The sequence below is a fragment of the Rhododendron vialii genome, chromosome 12a (genome assembly GCF_030253575.1).
Source record: "Rhododendron vialii isolate Sample 1 chromosome 12a, ASM3025357v1".
Classification (NCBI taxonomy): Eukaryota; Viridiplantae; Streptophyta; class Magnoliopsida; order Ericales; family Ericaceae; genus Rhododendron; species Rhododendron vialii.
This window is the reverse complement of record NC_080568.1, coordinates 1,981,559-1,997,841: the sequence shown is the minus strand read 5'-3', so window position 1 is coordinate 1,997,841 and position 16,283 is coordinate 1,981,559. Positions and strand designations below refer to the sequence as shown.

The window sequence follows — 16,283 nt, the reverse complement described above, 5'->3', positions numbered from 1 at the left end:
GAACTTTTGACAGATGAAATCGAAGAGAGAGTTTGTAATACCCGTCCCGAATATTAGAGTATTTAATTCATCTTTTAATTGAATTATATGTTTTTGGGGTTGATTTGTTTATGACGGAAGTTCGAGGGGCTTGTATGTGATTCATGGGTGGAGCATAAGTAAGTTTATGTTTCAATTGCATACAATAATTTTCCCATAGCCTTTATCAAATATCCTGGGGGATATTTTGGGGGATATTTCTTCCCCTATTTTCTTCTTGTTCCAACGTAGAGAGAGAGAGAGAGAGAGAGAGAGAGAGCAACGGTGGAGGGAGAAGAAGGAGAAGAAAAGGGAATTATGATTAGAACTTGAATTGAAGACCCTATTTGGTAATTCATGCTTTCCTATACTTAAATCAATGATTTTATTGTTTAATTTCATACTTGGCATATTGCTAGCTCTGAATTGAAGCCATGAGAGAGGGTTTCTGAGGTTGGAATTGGGTTTAATTTCAGAAAATTCGTGGTATATTATGAATATGTTAACTGTGTTGAACCAAGTTGAAACTGTCCTGTTTTTGACGAATTTATTCAAGGTACCTAGAAATCTTCTAAATTCTTGAAAAAAATCCTGAATGTTTATCTGTGAGTGTATTGCATCGTGTTAAATTTTCAGAAAATAACACAAAGTGGTTTGGCCTACAAAATTCGTGAACCGAGCTGCTATCAGATTCGCGTTTGTGCAGGCAGCACAGACACGTGTTGGAAACACGGGCATAACTTCTTGCTCGGGTATCGGTTTTACACACCGTTTCTTGATTCCGAAACTAGACTCATATATCTTTCTGAATATGTATGGGTTGTGTCGTGGTTCTTTCTAGATTATAGCAGTTTTAGAATTAAAGTTCAGGTTTTGTTAACTCTGGAAATCTGGGCAGGTTTTGGAGCTATGTTATTCATCAATGTTGTCATAGTTAAATGTACTTACTGGCTATGGGTTCTCATGAGTCTTAAACACTGATCAATTGGTGATGTTTTGGTATTAGAATTAATGGAAAAAATTGAGTATGTGATTTTTAATGAGCATTCGATCACAGGCTGTTCTGCAGAAACTGCAGAGTTGTGTTTCTAAGTGTGCATCTTTGGACAGTCGTAACTTTGTCATTCGAAATCTATTTAGGACAAACTCTATATCGATAATGGTGTACTGAAAGTCTACTTTCTAATGGTGATGGTTTCATGACCCAACTTTGATCCTATAAAATGCTACAGTCTTTTAAAGACAGGCTGGTTGTAGGATGTCTTGTTATTTTGGGAGTGTTGTTGTGTTTGAACTTCATGTGTGTTATTCTTTGGCCATTGTTTAGTTCCTTATGAGCTTATTATTCTTGTGTTGATCGTTCGTTGAACTTATTACTAATACGGTTAAGCGTGTGGTTAGGTAACGAGCTGAGTAATCAGGAGGTGCCAAAATCATAAGTTGGCATACTTCGGTCGACTCACAGGTGAGTGTGTTTGATATCTTATATCTTCAATAAGATGTTAACATGTTGGTTCTGCATCATGCTATGGTTGGTTTAGTTACTGGCATGCATGATTGGTGTATGTTGATTGTACCCGTATAAGGTTTGTGGAGTGAGTTACACCTTGTCGTGTGCCGTGCTGTTCTATTTAGGGTGAATGGGAGCTTGGTGTGCGGGACACAATACCTTGGGTACATGGGATGTGGCAGACGTGTCACTACATGCTTATGTGATTTATATTCATGCTGTCGTTGATTCAGTTATTGCTATGTGGTTGTTTATTGGATAATATTGCTATGTTTGGCAGATGTGGTAGTTATAACTAATGTACTCATATGGATATTGCAGTTATGTTGGTGGTGAATATTCTTATTGATATTCTTTTGGGTATTGTGACATTTTATTGAGCATTTCTATATCTCACACACTCTGATTTTCCTTTTTGGACTGCCAGGTAGCAGGTGGCTTAGAGTGGGTCCACTACTGGTCAACGCTTTGGAGAGTGCTGAGACTAGCGTCGGGTGATGTCTTTGGTTAGATTGTTGCGTAGCTGATTCGTCTAGAAGCTAACCTAAATGTTATGTAATTAATTGGAGAGAGGGGTATTTATTATAACTTGTGAGTTGAGGTTTTGGCATTGACTTGGTTGTATTTTAAGTGAGAAGTCTTCCGCTAAATTGTATTCTGATTGGTTGTAGAGTGTGGTGTGGTCTATTGTGTGGAATGCCACGTGGCCGCACTGACTCGGGCCCACTCTGGGTGCCATTTGCAGGGCGGGGCGTGACAGAGTTGCTATGTATTGTACACAGATTTTCGGACCCAGATTTTCACCGCACAGATTCTACGCAGATCGCAATGTTAGGCTTATTATATGTTTCTACAAAAACAATCTAAGTCGTTCATTAATTAATTGTAGAATGTTTTTTCAAATGCCCCAGGGAAAAATCATCTCAATCTGATAACTTTAAATGCTCAATCTTTGAATGGGATTTTGTTTGCGAGAGCCTTTGTTTGGACTTGGACATCTATTCAACGAGTAAACCGTCGTGTTCACAGCTTCACCTGAAGGAGATTTCTCATTGTGTACAAAAAATTTCAATTAATGTTGGAATTGGCATAGCAGAAGTGTACTAGACGTGGGCAATGAAATCTCTCTCTCGTTCTTGAAGAAATCTTCTGTCCAAGATTTCAACTCTTTGCTGAACAAGAATGCCTTTTACAACTTATGTAGTTTTCTTTTTTTGAACATGGTACGAACTTCACAATTCAAAAGAACAAATAATTAGAGCAAAGATGTACCTTGACATATAGTATAAATTACTATTCAACATGCTAGCAACAGATACATTATACACACACTCTTACATACATGCATACTTACATGAACTAGGGGACCCGCACAGAGTGCAAGTGAGGTGCAAATGTGTATCTTTAGGAGAAAACTAATTCACGGAGCTTTCCGTGAATAGTAGTTTACGAGGGTGAATTGCAGCCGTCCAAAGTATATTTGATGGTCCGGATTTTAATGAAACTTTTCTGGGGAAAAATTAAACTTTCTTCGGAAAAAGTTTCATTAAAATTGGACCAGTCCAATGCCAAAATGGACGGCTGAGATCAAGCAACTTCGTAAATTATATTTTTACAGCGGCTTCGTAAATAAGTCATACTCGTATCTTTAGACTTTTCATAATTTATTAAGCAGGAAATCATTTTGTTTTTTCATCATCAATCAGCACACATATGGGTTGCCCCGGGCAGATATTCAGGCTTTGGAAGTACTCCTCAAGGTCTAGAGTTTAATTCTCCATCAGATGAGTACCCAGCAGTATGCATGTGGGGGCCATGGCTGCACTAGCTCCTCTGGAGGTTTGAGTTGCGCAGTCAGGACCATATAGTAGTTTGGCTGTAGGGCTGTTCCTCCATTAAAAAAAGAACATCATCAATCGGCTAAGGTTTCGATAGATTTAAGAACAATCCATATCTAAATAAAAGGAAAACAACATTACAAGTTGTCATGCTGCCACAAGAAGCCATAAGGAGTTTCATAATTATCGATGGATAAAGCTCCATGATGATAGAGATGAGACTCCTCTGATCCATTCCCCCCAAAATCAACCATTCCTCCACCTATCCCCTCCTCCACACATGACTCTCCATACCACATCGTCGTCATCATCTCATTCATTATCATTGGTGATGGTGGATCCATTTCCATGATATCGAGCCACAAAGAGTCGTGCACGTGGGACCTGGTTATTTGCTCCGAGAACTCATCGCAACCGAGCATCCCCGGATGCACGGTTTCCATAGCGGTAGCTTCTGTAGGTTGAACTGCACAAGTACTACAACTGTTTTGGTCATTTTTGACTTCTTCATCCTCCTCTAGTTCTTCTAGTAAGTCTCTCAGAAGGGATTCGTCGATTTCTGTGGCGTCTAATTCGTCAAGTGCATCTATACCGGTCGAAGAACTCAAACAATTTGGCAATTCTGATGCCATTTCTAAACAGAACGCGAAGAGTGTCTCAACAAAATCAAAAGAATAATGGAACTGGAAGGAAGGAACAAGTATATGGTAAGTTGAAGCCAAGTTCGATCGATAGGATAAGGGGTGTGTTTACACTTCACACTCTGCACTTCATGGAAATGATTTGTTCTTTAAATAGACACAAAGTTGCCCACGTGTTGAGAAATAAGGAGCCTTTTCCCTTTTGCCACATGTTGCCATGTGATTGGATAGTTGTTGAACTAGTTTTGCCAACGAATTTGATCATTGGAACTAAAAATTGCAATGTCCACAAGACCCTTTTGCACCCATTTGATTTGATCATTCACTCACATGAATCGGGGACCCATAGGCGCATTTGGCTGCCTCAACTCAATGGTGAGGTCTTATGCCCATCTGCATCTGGGCAAGGTTCGATTCTCGTAAGTCTCATTTCCCTCCCTCAAGTCTCCTAAGATAGCATAGATTATGTTTAACGAATGGAAAAAAAAAAAAAATTAGCTATTCAATTGGGATACGTAAAATTTCTCTAAAACCCCAATTTACTCTTTACATTCATTTAAAATATTTATATTTCCTAAAGTGTCCCCATCTTCAACCATTTATTTCTTTCAAGGATTTGAACCGAATCTACCGAATACACACATGGTGATCATTGAAACATCTGAAACATGTGTGTCTATTGAAACTCATTTTATTTCTTTCAAGGATGTTTAGGTTTGGCCCGGCCTCGCCTAAATATTAGGTGCATATTGTCTTATTGCCGAACATACACCGAGCAATGCTAGAGGAAAAGTTTCAAGCCAACCCCAGTGATTGTAACTACGGAAAAGAAAAAAGGACCAATGGGTCCGTCTGATGTACATCCAGATCGAAAGTGCACCTTTCCCTCACGGAAGTAGTCGTAAAATTCGCCACTTTATTTGCTTGATGAGGTTCACTATGCACACCCGATAGTTTGTGTTCGAGCGATAAGTGGTATCACATCATATGTGGGCAATAACATTGTATCAACCGCGATCGCAAGGAAATTCTTCACGTGAAAACTGGCCGCGAAGTCGAAGTGACAGTTGCCAAATACTGCATGTTCGATCACTTCATTGAAAAGTTCGTATTCCATGTGTAAAATGTGCCAAAATTTTGAACACTGCACTTCGAAACTATTGATGCCATGCCATGGTCCATGTGCACTTGTTAAAATGTACGGGTGATTATGAGAAGTATATAGCTTCTAAAAGGAAAGCACCCCAATGAGCTAGGATTTTGATCCGAGGGGGGCCGGATTAATAGACATATATTTTTTATCGAAACATATACTTATTATATTATAAAAATTTTATTTTTCAATACATTACATTTGTATATTAAAATGATTCTAGTCTAATGCAGTTAAAATATATCAATAGTACATTTTATTTTTTTTCTTTAGGCAACTTCAACAATCACGTAAGTATTTTTTATTTATGGAAAAAATTGAGAAATGAGAATGTAAAATAAATTTTTTTATCAAATCAAACCAAAATTATTAAGATTATAAATGGCTATACATGAATAATTATCAATAATATTTAAAATTAGGTATATACAAAATAAAAAATTTAAAACTCAGAGGCTCGGAGGGAGTTGAAGCTCCGGGGCCACCCCGGGCCCAAGGTAGGTGTAGAGACCCATATTTTTGGGCTGTATGTTTTATTTTTTTTTTGTAAATCTCGTACGGCCCATTGAAATAGACGGTGCAAATATTCAGTGTAACATATTCGTGGAATGATATAGGGGTGATTATGCGAAAGGTGCACGTATGAGGGTGTGGTGCGAGAGCAGGAGATTCCTCCCCCCACCTCTTTTATTTCCCAAGGAGAGAATAATACTCCCATTTTTCTCTCCCTCACTCTCGGCTCACTCTCTCTCTCTTCTTCTCTCGGTCCAAAAACTCCCTCCTCTCTTCTCTCTTCGATTTCATCTACCTAAGGTGTGATTCCGGACAAGGTCCGAGAATAAAAGTTGCTATACGGAGTACAGATTTTTCGAATATCCAAGAAAATTTGTGATCGGACCTCGTGGAGCTATGGTTGACTTGGTCAAAAGGTCGGGTTTTGCTCAAAACCTTTAAGGTAGGAAATTCTACCTCTCTTTATATGTTATTTGAGTGCTTCTATGCTTTGTTCGAGTTGGTATCGGTTGTTATTAAGATTGGATCGAAACCTAAAATTTTCTATTGAAATCGTCTGTAAGTTGCTCTCCCTACCGGTAGGACGATTGAGAAATTTTCCAATAACAAAAGTTGCTCAACATATTCAACTTCTACTGGTAGGAGCTTTTCACCTGCCGGTAGGTCAAGTTTTCGTTCAAATGTTGGCCTTCAAGTTTTCGTTCAAATGTTGGCCTTCCTGTTTTCAGTTTCTACTAGTAGGTCAAGTTCTACCAGTAGAACTCGTTCACCTACCGATACCTACCGGTAGGTCAAGTTTTCGTTCAAATGTTGGCCTTCCTGTTTTCAGTTTCTATTGGTAGGTCAAGTTCTACCAGTAGGACTTGTTCACCTACCGATAGATAGGTCAAGTTTTCATTTAAATGTTGGCCTTCAAGTTTTCGTTCAAATGTTGGCCTTCCAGTTTCCAGTTTCCAATCTCTGTCGGTAGGTCAAGTTCTACCGGTAGGACTCATTCACCTACCGATAGGAGATTGAGCTACTGTAGTATCTTTCAGCTGCTTTCCTATATCTTCCAAATCACATTTTGAAATTTCTCATCGACTCCAATGGGTTTGGTTATGCATTCTTTCTAGTGTTTTGAAGAGTGTTACTTGTTTCACACTAGAGCGGTGTCCGATAGACATAAATAAACTCGTTGTGTAAATAAATGAAAAATGGACGTTATTACACATTGAAATACGAACGATATACTTGAACATGTCTAGGGACCCGATGAGTAGTCTTGCAATCCGTTTTCTCTCGACTCGTAGGATTCTTTAGATTCCTTTAGTATATGTTTTACGGACTCCAAGTATAGAAACTAGAAGATCGGGCATCACAGAGTCTAGACGTGGGCTGATATGTGGTATGTGAAAGTATAGGAGTGTACTTAGACGTACGGTGAGGACGTGTGGTGGATTGGTAGATTGTTTAGAATGCTTGAAGTGAAAATCGATGTTGTGAAACAACTGTTGAGATGATATAATAACTAGTGTCCTCACGACTCGTCAAGTCTTTCAATTCTTTTGGCCCCCGTCCTATGAGGTTCAAGTGTAGAAACTAATGTATAGAGTATTGTAGGATTATGTATATATAGGCTTAATACGCTATGTCTGATGCGAATGGGTAAATTAATGAAAATGTATGGACTTGCACATTTGTAGAGCTATGCAATGGTTGATTAAAGTTTTGTGGCACACTTGACAGAGTGATGATGAAATTGATTATGAAACGATGACGATTATGAAAAATGTGAACGGTGACCCAAGTGGTCGCTATTGAGGGAAAAGACTAGGGGTGACCCTGCGCTCGAGGGAACTAGACCCGAAGTGATCCAACTGATTATTGCTATTGAGGGAAAAGACCCGAGGGAACTAGACCCGAGGTGACCCAACTGATTATTGCTATGGAGGGAATAGACTCGGGGTGACCTTGCGCTCGAGGGAAATAGACCCGAGGTGACCCTAGTGACTATGGATGGAAATATCTTATTAAAAGGAAAGATAATATAATAAAGGGATTTGAAGATGATGACTGTAGACACAAGAAAGATTGTAATATTGTACGAAGAGTAATAAAATGATTTAGAATATTGATTGTAGACTAAGGTGGATGGATGCGGGTTCATTGATGTATCTAGTCCGAGGAGTAAACGGTTAGTGACGTTCTGGTAAAGTCTAGAATCCCCTGATCAAAGAGTGCAGCTCGTTGGTAATCATTCAAACTTTGGGCGCATCTGTCAATACACACTCATTCATGGTGCATGATTCATCAAATTTACATATAGTTTGAGCATAGAATACTCTACTGGGCAGTGTTTGCTCAACCTACCATTTCAGGTTCATTGCAGGTCATGGTTATGGAGTGCTTGAAGTGCATGCTGGCAATATCAAGTGAAGCTATTTTTGGAGAGTACTTTATATTTCTTGTAAAACAAACCGTTTGTTATGAAACTCCTATTTTGAAAAGTTGTATTTGTAGGCCAGGTTGTGGATAGTTGGAAACTGCATTGTATTTTGGGGTAATGTATATACGATTGTGAGGACTTTGTATTTCAAATTGTATTATTAATTTAAGTTAAAAATCGAGGGCGTGACAGTAGCTCCGCCCCTGAATTCCCCCAACACCTTACCCTTTTCTTCTGAAACATCTGTTAGAGGTTTATCATATGTAGCGGCTAGAAGGGGGATATATATCCATCGGCTTAATTTTACTGTTGGTCCCCAAAATATTAGTGAAGCAGCACTTTCACCTATTTACGGTAGGGTTGCCTGCGGCTGATTGGTTTTGGGCAGTTCGGTTTCCCAAACCGATGCGCTCGTGGCGGTTTGCCGTTTTCCCCATCTATGCCCGTCCGTGAGCGTTGTGCAATTCAGTCGGTTCGGATGCTGTTTGGGCATGAAGTAAATGGACCTCTTATCAAAAGATTAGAACCAACCCAAATCAAAAAAACCAAAACCAATCAACCACTACAACAAACACCACTTTTAATAGCATAAATTGATAGCATTCTTTTTAAAAAGCTATTGTAGAGGAAACAATAATAGCGTTCCTGCTTACACCACTTTTAATAGCATAAATTGATAGCATTCTTTTTAAAATGCTATTGTTGGGGAGGCAATAATAGCATTCCTGGCATTGAGAGACACGAACAAAAGGGGAAAGAAAACAACAGCGTCTTCGTTAACTCTACCATAGCGTTCTACCAATTTTCGGGGCCACTCTCTTTTCCCCTTTTCCATCTCTAAATTTTGGGTGCGATTTCCCTCAAAATATTTCAATCTCTTCCAATATTTCAGTCATTAGGTCGTCAAGAGGTCTGCAGCGTGAGTTCGGTTCAGATGGGTTTATCGACAGATTTGCACTGGTCTTCCTCTCTATTCACTTTGTATCAGATATCAGTGTGAGTTCGATTCTTCTGGGTTTCAATCGTGAGTTGTTCTTCCATCAAATATTCTCCTTGTATGATTTCCCTCTTTTTCTCTCTTTTTTATGCTAGATCCCTAATTTGTATACAGAAAGAAGCAAACCTGTTGCACCAATTGAGGCAAAGAATCAACGAACAGAGAAGCCCTAAACAGGTTGAGTTTGATTTTCCTCGATTCTTACAGACTAGGGCTTAATATTCAGTACGATTTTGCCCAGAAAACACAAGAAGATCGTTAGGGGTTTTATATGTTTCCTTTCATCCGATTAATGTCATGTTACTTTGGGCTTTGCACCCGTTAAGGCAAAGACTCGTTTGTTTTGATTTTTTTTCTTGATTATTGCCCAGATACGAGGCTAGGGTCTTTGTAGGGGAATACATTTTGTTTCGGAAAAGATTTTGGGGCTTTTTGATTCATTCCAAACTATTCATAGCAGTCTATACTTTGAACTTGGAACGGGTAATATATATCCCTAACAAATTGAAGGAGCAAAGCTGTGTTTCTATTTTAGTTTGTTCCATATTTGTCGAAACAGTTTACTATCTAAGACAATATAGATGTGATACACGGTTTCTGGTTTTGGCGTAAGGAAGATTTAGAGCTAAATATTGTATTACTTGAGTCAGGGGCCGAAGTACAATTAATCTGGCAGGTATCGAACATTAGCAAGTTGTAAATTATCATGTTCACAATATGTCTGGATAACAGATTATTTAGGTTCTAATTCACACGAGTTTTATGGTTAAGCATAAACATTAGCATGATACAAGATGGTTTCTGTGAAAGGAAAAAAAAATGTCTTCTTTTGTTGTGCCTCTAAACAGAACAGTGATGTTAGCTGCTTCGCCTTCAAACCTCGCCTTCAAATATAAGGTTGAATACCCCAAGCGTAGGGCTAGGTCGTCGGTAGCATAATATCCGGAAGTCCGGGATCGTACCCACAGAGAATTCGAATGTAGCTTAATCGGAATGTAGATTTTATATGGTGGATTGTGGCGTTTAAGACGGCCAACTTGGTTTTGCTTTGAAACGATGAAAATTGCCAAGGCAAAAGACTAGGATAACGCTTAATAAACTAAAAGGAGGCAAGTCTAGGGATCGTCTAACCCTTGACAAAGGATGTTACCGGTTCTCAATTTAACTCAGGCGAGAGCCACGACCGCGTGCTCACGCCCGGAGAATTTAGCTTTAATGACTACGTTTATCAAAAGATGTGATTAACCGGAATTGAATCAACCTATTTTTGCTAATGTATCTAACACGTAGGGGGCCACGAGCCCTCAATATGTCGCTCGCCAAGACCGCTTGACTAAACTTCATACCAAGGAGTTAACACGCCTCGCTTAGACCAAAAAGGTTAGGTTCATGAAATTCCGAAAACCAAGATTTTAAGCCCGAAGGTTTGAGAACCAAATAACCACCTAAGTACTCGGGAAAGATTACCCCGAGACTTGGCCTATCAACTACTCACACATAGCTAAAGCATGAAAGAAAGCATAAAAACGAGACATGACTTTTAACCGATGAAAACGAAAACAAACTTGATATTATAAAAGATCTAGTCCGTAGGAACAACTTTAATAAACGAGAAATTAACAAACGAGAATTACTTACTTGAGTTCTTAAGGAATTACACTAGAAAAGCTTGAAAGAACATTAATGGAAGAAAATTAAAAGCTCTTAATTAACTAGATAACAAAGGGGAGAGAGGAGATCCCTATTTATACACAATGGGTTTCTCTCTCCTCAAATATCTAAAAACATACTATAAGTAGCAACTATTCCATAAATGGAAAGTCCAAAAAGTAGCAAAATATCTGGTCGGAAGCTCTCCGTATCGATACAGAATAAGCAAAGTATCGATACCACATCGTTAAGCTGAAAAGGCCAATCTCCCGTAACAATCCCGTATCGATACATATTATGGCCGTATCGATACGGGACTCTCTGCTTGGAAAGATAACCAACGCGTATCGATACAGCGCTTAATCCGTATCGATACGCAGAGCTTATCTCTGGTTCTTCAAGTCAGCCTCCAGAACTTGGCACCCGACGGCTCCCAGCAACTTCCACAGCATCTCAGCACCTTATTTTCATTCTCTAAACTTAAGTAAAGACTACATTTTAAACCTTTCTTTTACCTTTTCTTTACTTTAATTTATTTAATGAAAATAAGAAAGTACCCCCCATTTGGAAACAATGGCATTACCAGAATTTGAAGATTTCAATTAAATCAAAATGTCAACCCCCCATTTTTAGTGTAAAATGGAAATCTGCACGTTTTTCGCAAGAGAAAATGGCTCAAAACATGACCTTGCTCTTCAAATAAAACCTTGTAACTTTGTAGTTACTCTTACAAAAATTCAAGGATTAATTACCGCCATTTTTAATCTCGAGAATCGATACTTTTTCTGAAAGTCATTTTTCCATACTTAGACAGATTTTAAGGGGCCGACAGGGTCTTCGGGTACTTGGAAGCACTTGGGCCATCCATGGCGTTGAAATGCGCCTTATTTGCACGTTTTACCTGAAAACACTAAAAACACACCTTACGTGCAATATCGTTATAAAAGCTAGATAAATACAAGTTAAAGCAACATAAAATGGGACTAGTCGCACCAAATATCTACAATATTGGGTGCGCATCATTAGCTAATCATAAAAAACAGAGCACTAGTGATGTTAATTAAGTTAGTTAACATTGTTAACCAATATCTTGATCTTCCAAGAGCCTAGGAGAATTTTGATTAAAGACTAAAGAGTGACAACTTAAGACACTTTTTTTCCGAACTTAATGTTCTGTTCTATGATTGGTATCATTATCAGATGCATGCTTGTCTTAGAATTAGTTTCTTCACTTAACTATATAAAGTATGTATGATAGTTTCAACATGATACACGTGTATTTAACTTATAACTTTGATTCTATGTGACATATTGTGTTGTGGTACTCTAAGGTGTACATAGTCATTTGAATTTATTTATTTTTGATAACTATGTACTCTTGTCAGATCTCTTCTGTCTCTGTCAAGTGAAGTGTACAAATGTTTTCCATTTCATGGGGGCAAAAGTACTAATAGATTCATTTTCCTTAGAAAAGTAATTCTGTAAAAAATTAAAGATTTATGGGAAAGCTCGTCAAAGAAGCAGAAAGGGTATAATTTATTAAATGCGATATCCTACAAAGTTGGTATTAGTTTCCTACTATTAAATTTCTCACAGTATTGAGGTACAAGAGAATCACAAAGTAGCCTTGTAGTTGTTATTGCCCTGCAAGCATATCTCAGCTCCAGGAATGTTTGCAGGTGATTGTGGCAATGGCGACAGTAGCGGCGGCTGCAAGTGTGGCTGTTGTTGTGTCCACAATGGAGCTAAGATGGAGGACATACAGCCACGCCCAGGGATGGAATAGCTCCCAGGGGTCCAATATTGCATCAATAGTCCTCCTCTATGACGTTCATCTCTCTCTCTCTCTCTCTCTCTCTCTCTCTCTCTCTCTCTCTCTCTCTCTCTCTCTCTCTCGTCAACATTTTTCCCCTTGTCCATTGGAAAGTCAAGATGTAAATTATTACTGACCAGTTGCAATTTTTAGTGATGAATAGTTTTTTCTGTCCCTAATGCAGTGGAAGTCGTAGTTCTCATGTTCCAGCATTATCTGATGACCCTAGGTACAACTGTCTTGATTCCAAGTATGTTTGTAAACCAAATGGGAGGCAGTAATGTAAGCAATACATTCTTCTTTTGTTCATCATCTCTCTTTGATTTTGTCTAGTGACTCGATCTAATGGAGTCTTTTCATTGTTACAGGTTGAGATGGCCAAGGTGATACAGACCTTACTATTTGTTTTAGGACTAAATACACTAATGCAGTCCTTATTTGGCACCCGACTTCCCTCAGTAATCGGTGGTTCATACGCATTTGTTATTCCCATGACTTCCATTCTACATGCCGGAAGATATCACTTGTCATCTCCGGAGCCCAATGGAGATTACTGCACATATCATGTTAGTCTTTGTATGTCTCTTTAAATTTTTAGTTCCTTGTCGTAGCAATTCTTTGTTTTTCTGACTTTGGGCTTTTCGATGATTTTTAGAAGTTTGAAAGGACAATGAGAGGTATGTAGGGTGCTCTCATTATTGCCTCTTGTTTCTAGATGCTTATCGGCTTCTTAGGAGTGTGGAGAAATGTTGTAAGGTCATTATTGTAACTTGCAACATTTTTTTGCGTTGCTTAGTTACAACTAAACTGTTTGCTTATTCATATAATTTTTTTGACAGATTTCTATTTTTGGATCTATTTCTCATTTGTTTCAGGTTTCTTACCCCTCTTTCTATGGTTCCTCTCATGACTTTTGCTGGACTTGGGCTATACTATCTTGGTTTTCAAATGGTAAGATTCCATGATCCTTCAACACATGTTTTGTCTTTAATCTTGGCTTTTCTAGTTTAGACCTGATAGCAACTTCATTTTTGCTCCCTTACTCAATCTTTAGTTCTGAAAAATAAAGTAAAAGGCCCTTCCGAAGGGAGTAAAATTCTAAGATCCAACTTATTTGTAAAGATTTATCATTCCTCTCCAACCCCACCTCCAAAATTTGGCATTTTGTCACTATGAATTCATGACGTGAGTTGAATAAAGTTTGTTTACTGTTGCTCAGGTACATAGTTACTATGGAACTGAAATATGGTTTTGCCTCCTGTGTCACTGAGGGATTGGTAGCATCTGATATTTCTTTATATTTTCAAAAGGCAAATTTTGCTATAGAACTATTTTTCCTTCTCTGTTTTTTTTCCTTGTAGCTGGCAAAGTGTGTCGAAATTGGGATCCCCGAGCTAATTCTAATGGTTATCGTCTCACAGGCAAGTAATTGTTGTTTGTCAACTGCTCAATGATGCATTTGAGAAAGTTTCTTGGTTTTTCGTGTAAATGCATCGCTCTGAAGCAAAGTAACTGTATTAACTGACTTTCCATATGCAACTGAAATTTGTGTGATGATTTGGCAATATCTTCCCCATTATGCAAAAGCAAAAACAAAGAGACGTGTATGTGATTGATTTGCACTTCTGTTCTTTGTTGCATTCGTATGGGGCTATGCGCAAATTCTCACTTCAACTGGTGTATATCATAACGCTTCTGCAGCCACTCAAGCTAGTTGTCGCATTGATCGCACTGGCCTCATTACTGGAGCTCCTTGGTAATATCTAATCATTTTTCCCACCTATTTTTTTTTATGATAAGAAATAGATAGGAATCCCATAAGCTTTGTTTGTTTGGTCCTAATGCATCTGAAAAGTTCGCATTATTCTTCTTAATAACATGAGCCAAACTATGAAAGGACTCATTATTGGAGCTTCTTGATAAAGAGAGGTTATTGAGTGCTCCAGAATCCTCGAGGGACTCTCCCAGCTTCACAATAGTGTGGGATCCACATAGGTGTGGGTTCCTGTGCGGTGGAGAGAGCCCCTGTAGCATTGCTCCGTGCAGGGGTGCTGAAATTTTTTCCTTTGAAAATATATTGTTTTCTTTCACATTTTCTAACACTGAAAAATTCTTATTTGAGCTTTAAGAGATCATAACTAGATTCCTTGATGTTTCAATTCAGATCATTACTTCGAAATTGTAGGCTTATAAACTGCAGGGTTGCGACTTAGAATTTGATATCTGAGTTCTCCTATTGTTTTACTACTCTCTACTCTTAACAATCAGACGTATTCGTCAACTTCTTATAGAGAATACTTTTGTTAACCATTTCAGATTTATATTCCTTATCCATTCCAATGGGGGAGACCTACTTTTCAAGCTGGTGAAGCTTTCACAATGACGGCTGCTTCTCTTGAGGTTTGCTCATAACCAAATTTTTTTTTAGGACTCTTGTGAAATTATATGGATTCGGTTAGACATAATCTCGTTCTTATTATTTGCAGTCTACTGGCGCATTCCTTGCAACAGCAAGATATGGGAGTGCTACACCTGTTCCAGCTTCTGTTTTAAAAGGGTATAAGCAAGATAATCTTCAAGTAAAGAAATCTATAGCCCAGTACATGATTACATTTTCAGGAAAGGGGAATTACATTAGTTTTTTTCAATGAGTCTAATTAGTCGGACTCTTTTATGTTATTTTTTTATCGTCTCTTTTATGTACTTTGGGAAATTGTTTTCCAAGCTAATGTAATGAATCTTTATTCAATGGTTAAGTTGTTTATTGTATATTGACGTGTGGTATTAGTTGGTGTTGAATGGAATAAGTCATTTTTGTTTCTAAATGAAATTACCATGATTTTGTTTAAAAATACTAGTATATTGGTAATTATAGAATTTTAAAAAAATGCCAAAAATTGGCTTATATAGCATTCATTAAATGCTATTGTTTACTTTCAATAGCGTTCATTGCATGCAGTAAAAAGTAGAAAAGGATAGCGCGCAAAGAATGCTATAAAAGATATAGAATACATAGCGGGCGAAGAACGCTATTAAAAATATGGAATAGATAGCGGGCAAAAGAACGCTATCGTATATCTAGGACTTTTAATAGCATGGGCTAATACAGCGTTCTAGAAACGCTATCTTATGATTCTATAGCGTTTTTCGCATGCTATAGAATGTGAAATTTGTTGTAGTGAACACTAATGCAGTAACACTACAAATTGGTAACAATCAACAATACACAAATTGGTTATATAGTAATGAACCCTGTTCATTTTGGGTTTGGAGGGAGATTTTTTGGGGTAATTATGAGCAAAGAGAGATAAATAGAGGAAATTTATTAAAAATCGTGTGCAGAGATTTTGAGACTCAAAATGAATACAAATTGGTAACCAATCTGTAACTAGAACTAAGCTGCCACTTGAAGCTAAGCCACTAGTCTAGTAGAGAGTTGAACCATATCACGAAGCTGCCACTTGAAGCTAAACTACTAGCATATTAGGTTTGGTCGGTTTGGGCAGTTTTGAACCGCAACCGAATTGAATCCAAATCGATTCACCCAAATTAGGATATTAGGATCCGTATCCATCCGTAACATACTTCAGGTAGGTTCACAAACGGTTCAATTGGGATAGTTCGAACCATCTGCTGGGCAGCCCTAATTTATGGCCTTTCAACTGTATGTGCGAAATTATATGTCTTTAGACTTATTGGTGAAAGATATAGGCGAGTTGATG

The 16,283-nt window shown here is 38.1% G+C and overlaps 2 protein-coding genes across 11 annotated transcripts; one reads left to right on the top strand and one right to left on the bottom strand.

The window, feature by feature from the left end:
• Positions 1-3,150: 3,150 nt before the first annotated feature.
• On the bottom strand, positions 3,151-4,141 carry LOC131311852 (uncharacterized). The gene is made up of 2 exons (XM_058339448.1): positions 3,508-4,141; positions 3,151-3,412 (listed from the first exon to the last, which is right to left on the bottom strand). The coding sequence occupies exons 1-2, from the start codon at positions 3,996-3,998 to the stop codon at positions 3,298-3,300; spliced, it is 606 nt and encodes a 201-aa protein (XP_058195431.1). The 5' UTR covers positions 3,999-4,141; the 3' UTR covers positions 3,151-3,297.
• Positions 4,142-8,810: 4,669 nt separating this feature from the next.
• LOC131311850 (uncharacterized) lies at positions 8,811-15,330 on the top strand. 10 transcript variants are annotated; one of them, XR_009195619.1, is made up of 11 exons: positions 8,818-9,097; positions 9,194-9,275; positions 12,428-12,577; positions 12,746-12,843; positions 12,930-13,127; positions 13,217-13,317; positions 13,437-13,512; positions 13,923-14,165; positions 14,263-14,317; positions 14,878-14,961; positions 15,048-15,330. XR_009195619.1 is itself a non-coding variant. In XM_058339446.1 (8 exons), coding segments are annotated over exons 1-7 (375 nt in total). In that variant the 5' UTR covers positions 8,811-9,035; the 3' UTR covers positions 14,879-14,961; positions 15,048-15,330. The 10 variants fall into 10 exon arrangements, 2 of the variants coding, with proteins under 2 accessions (XP_058195429.1, XP_058195430.1); XR_009195618.1 differs by having other exon boundaries at positions 8,816-9,097; positions 12,973-13,127; positions 13,923-14,317; XR_009195617.1 differs by having other exon boundaries at positions 8,819-9,097; positions 13,217-13,312; positions 13,923-14,317.
• Positions 15,331-16,283: the final 953 nt, after the last annotated feature.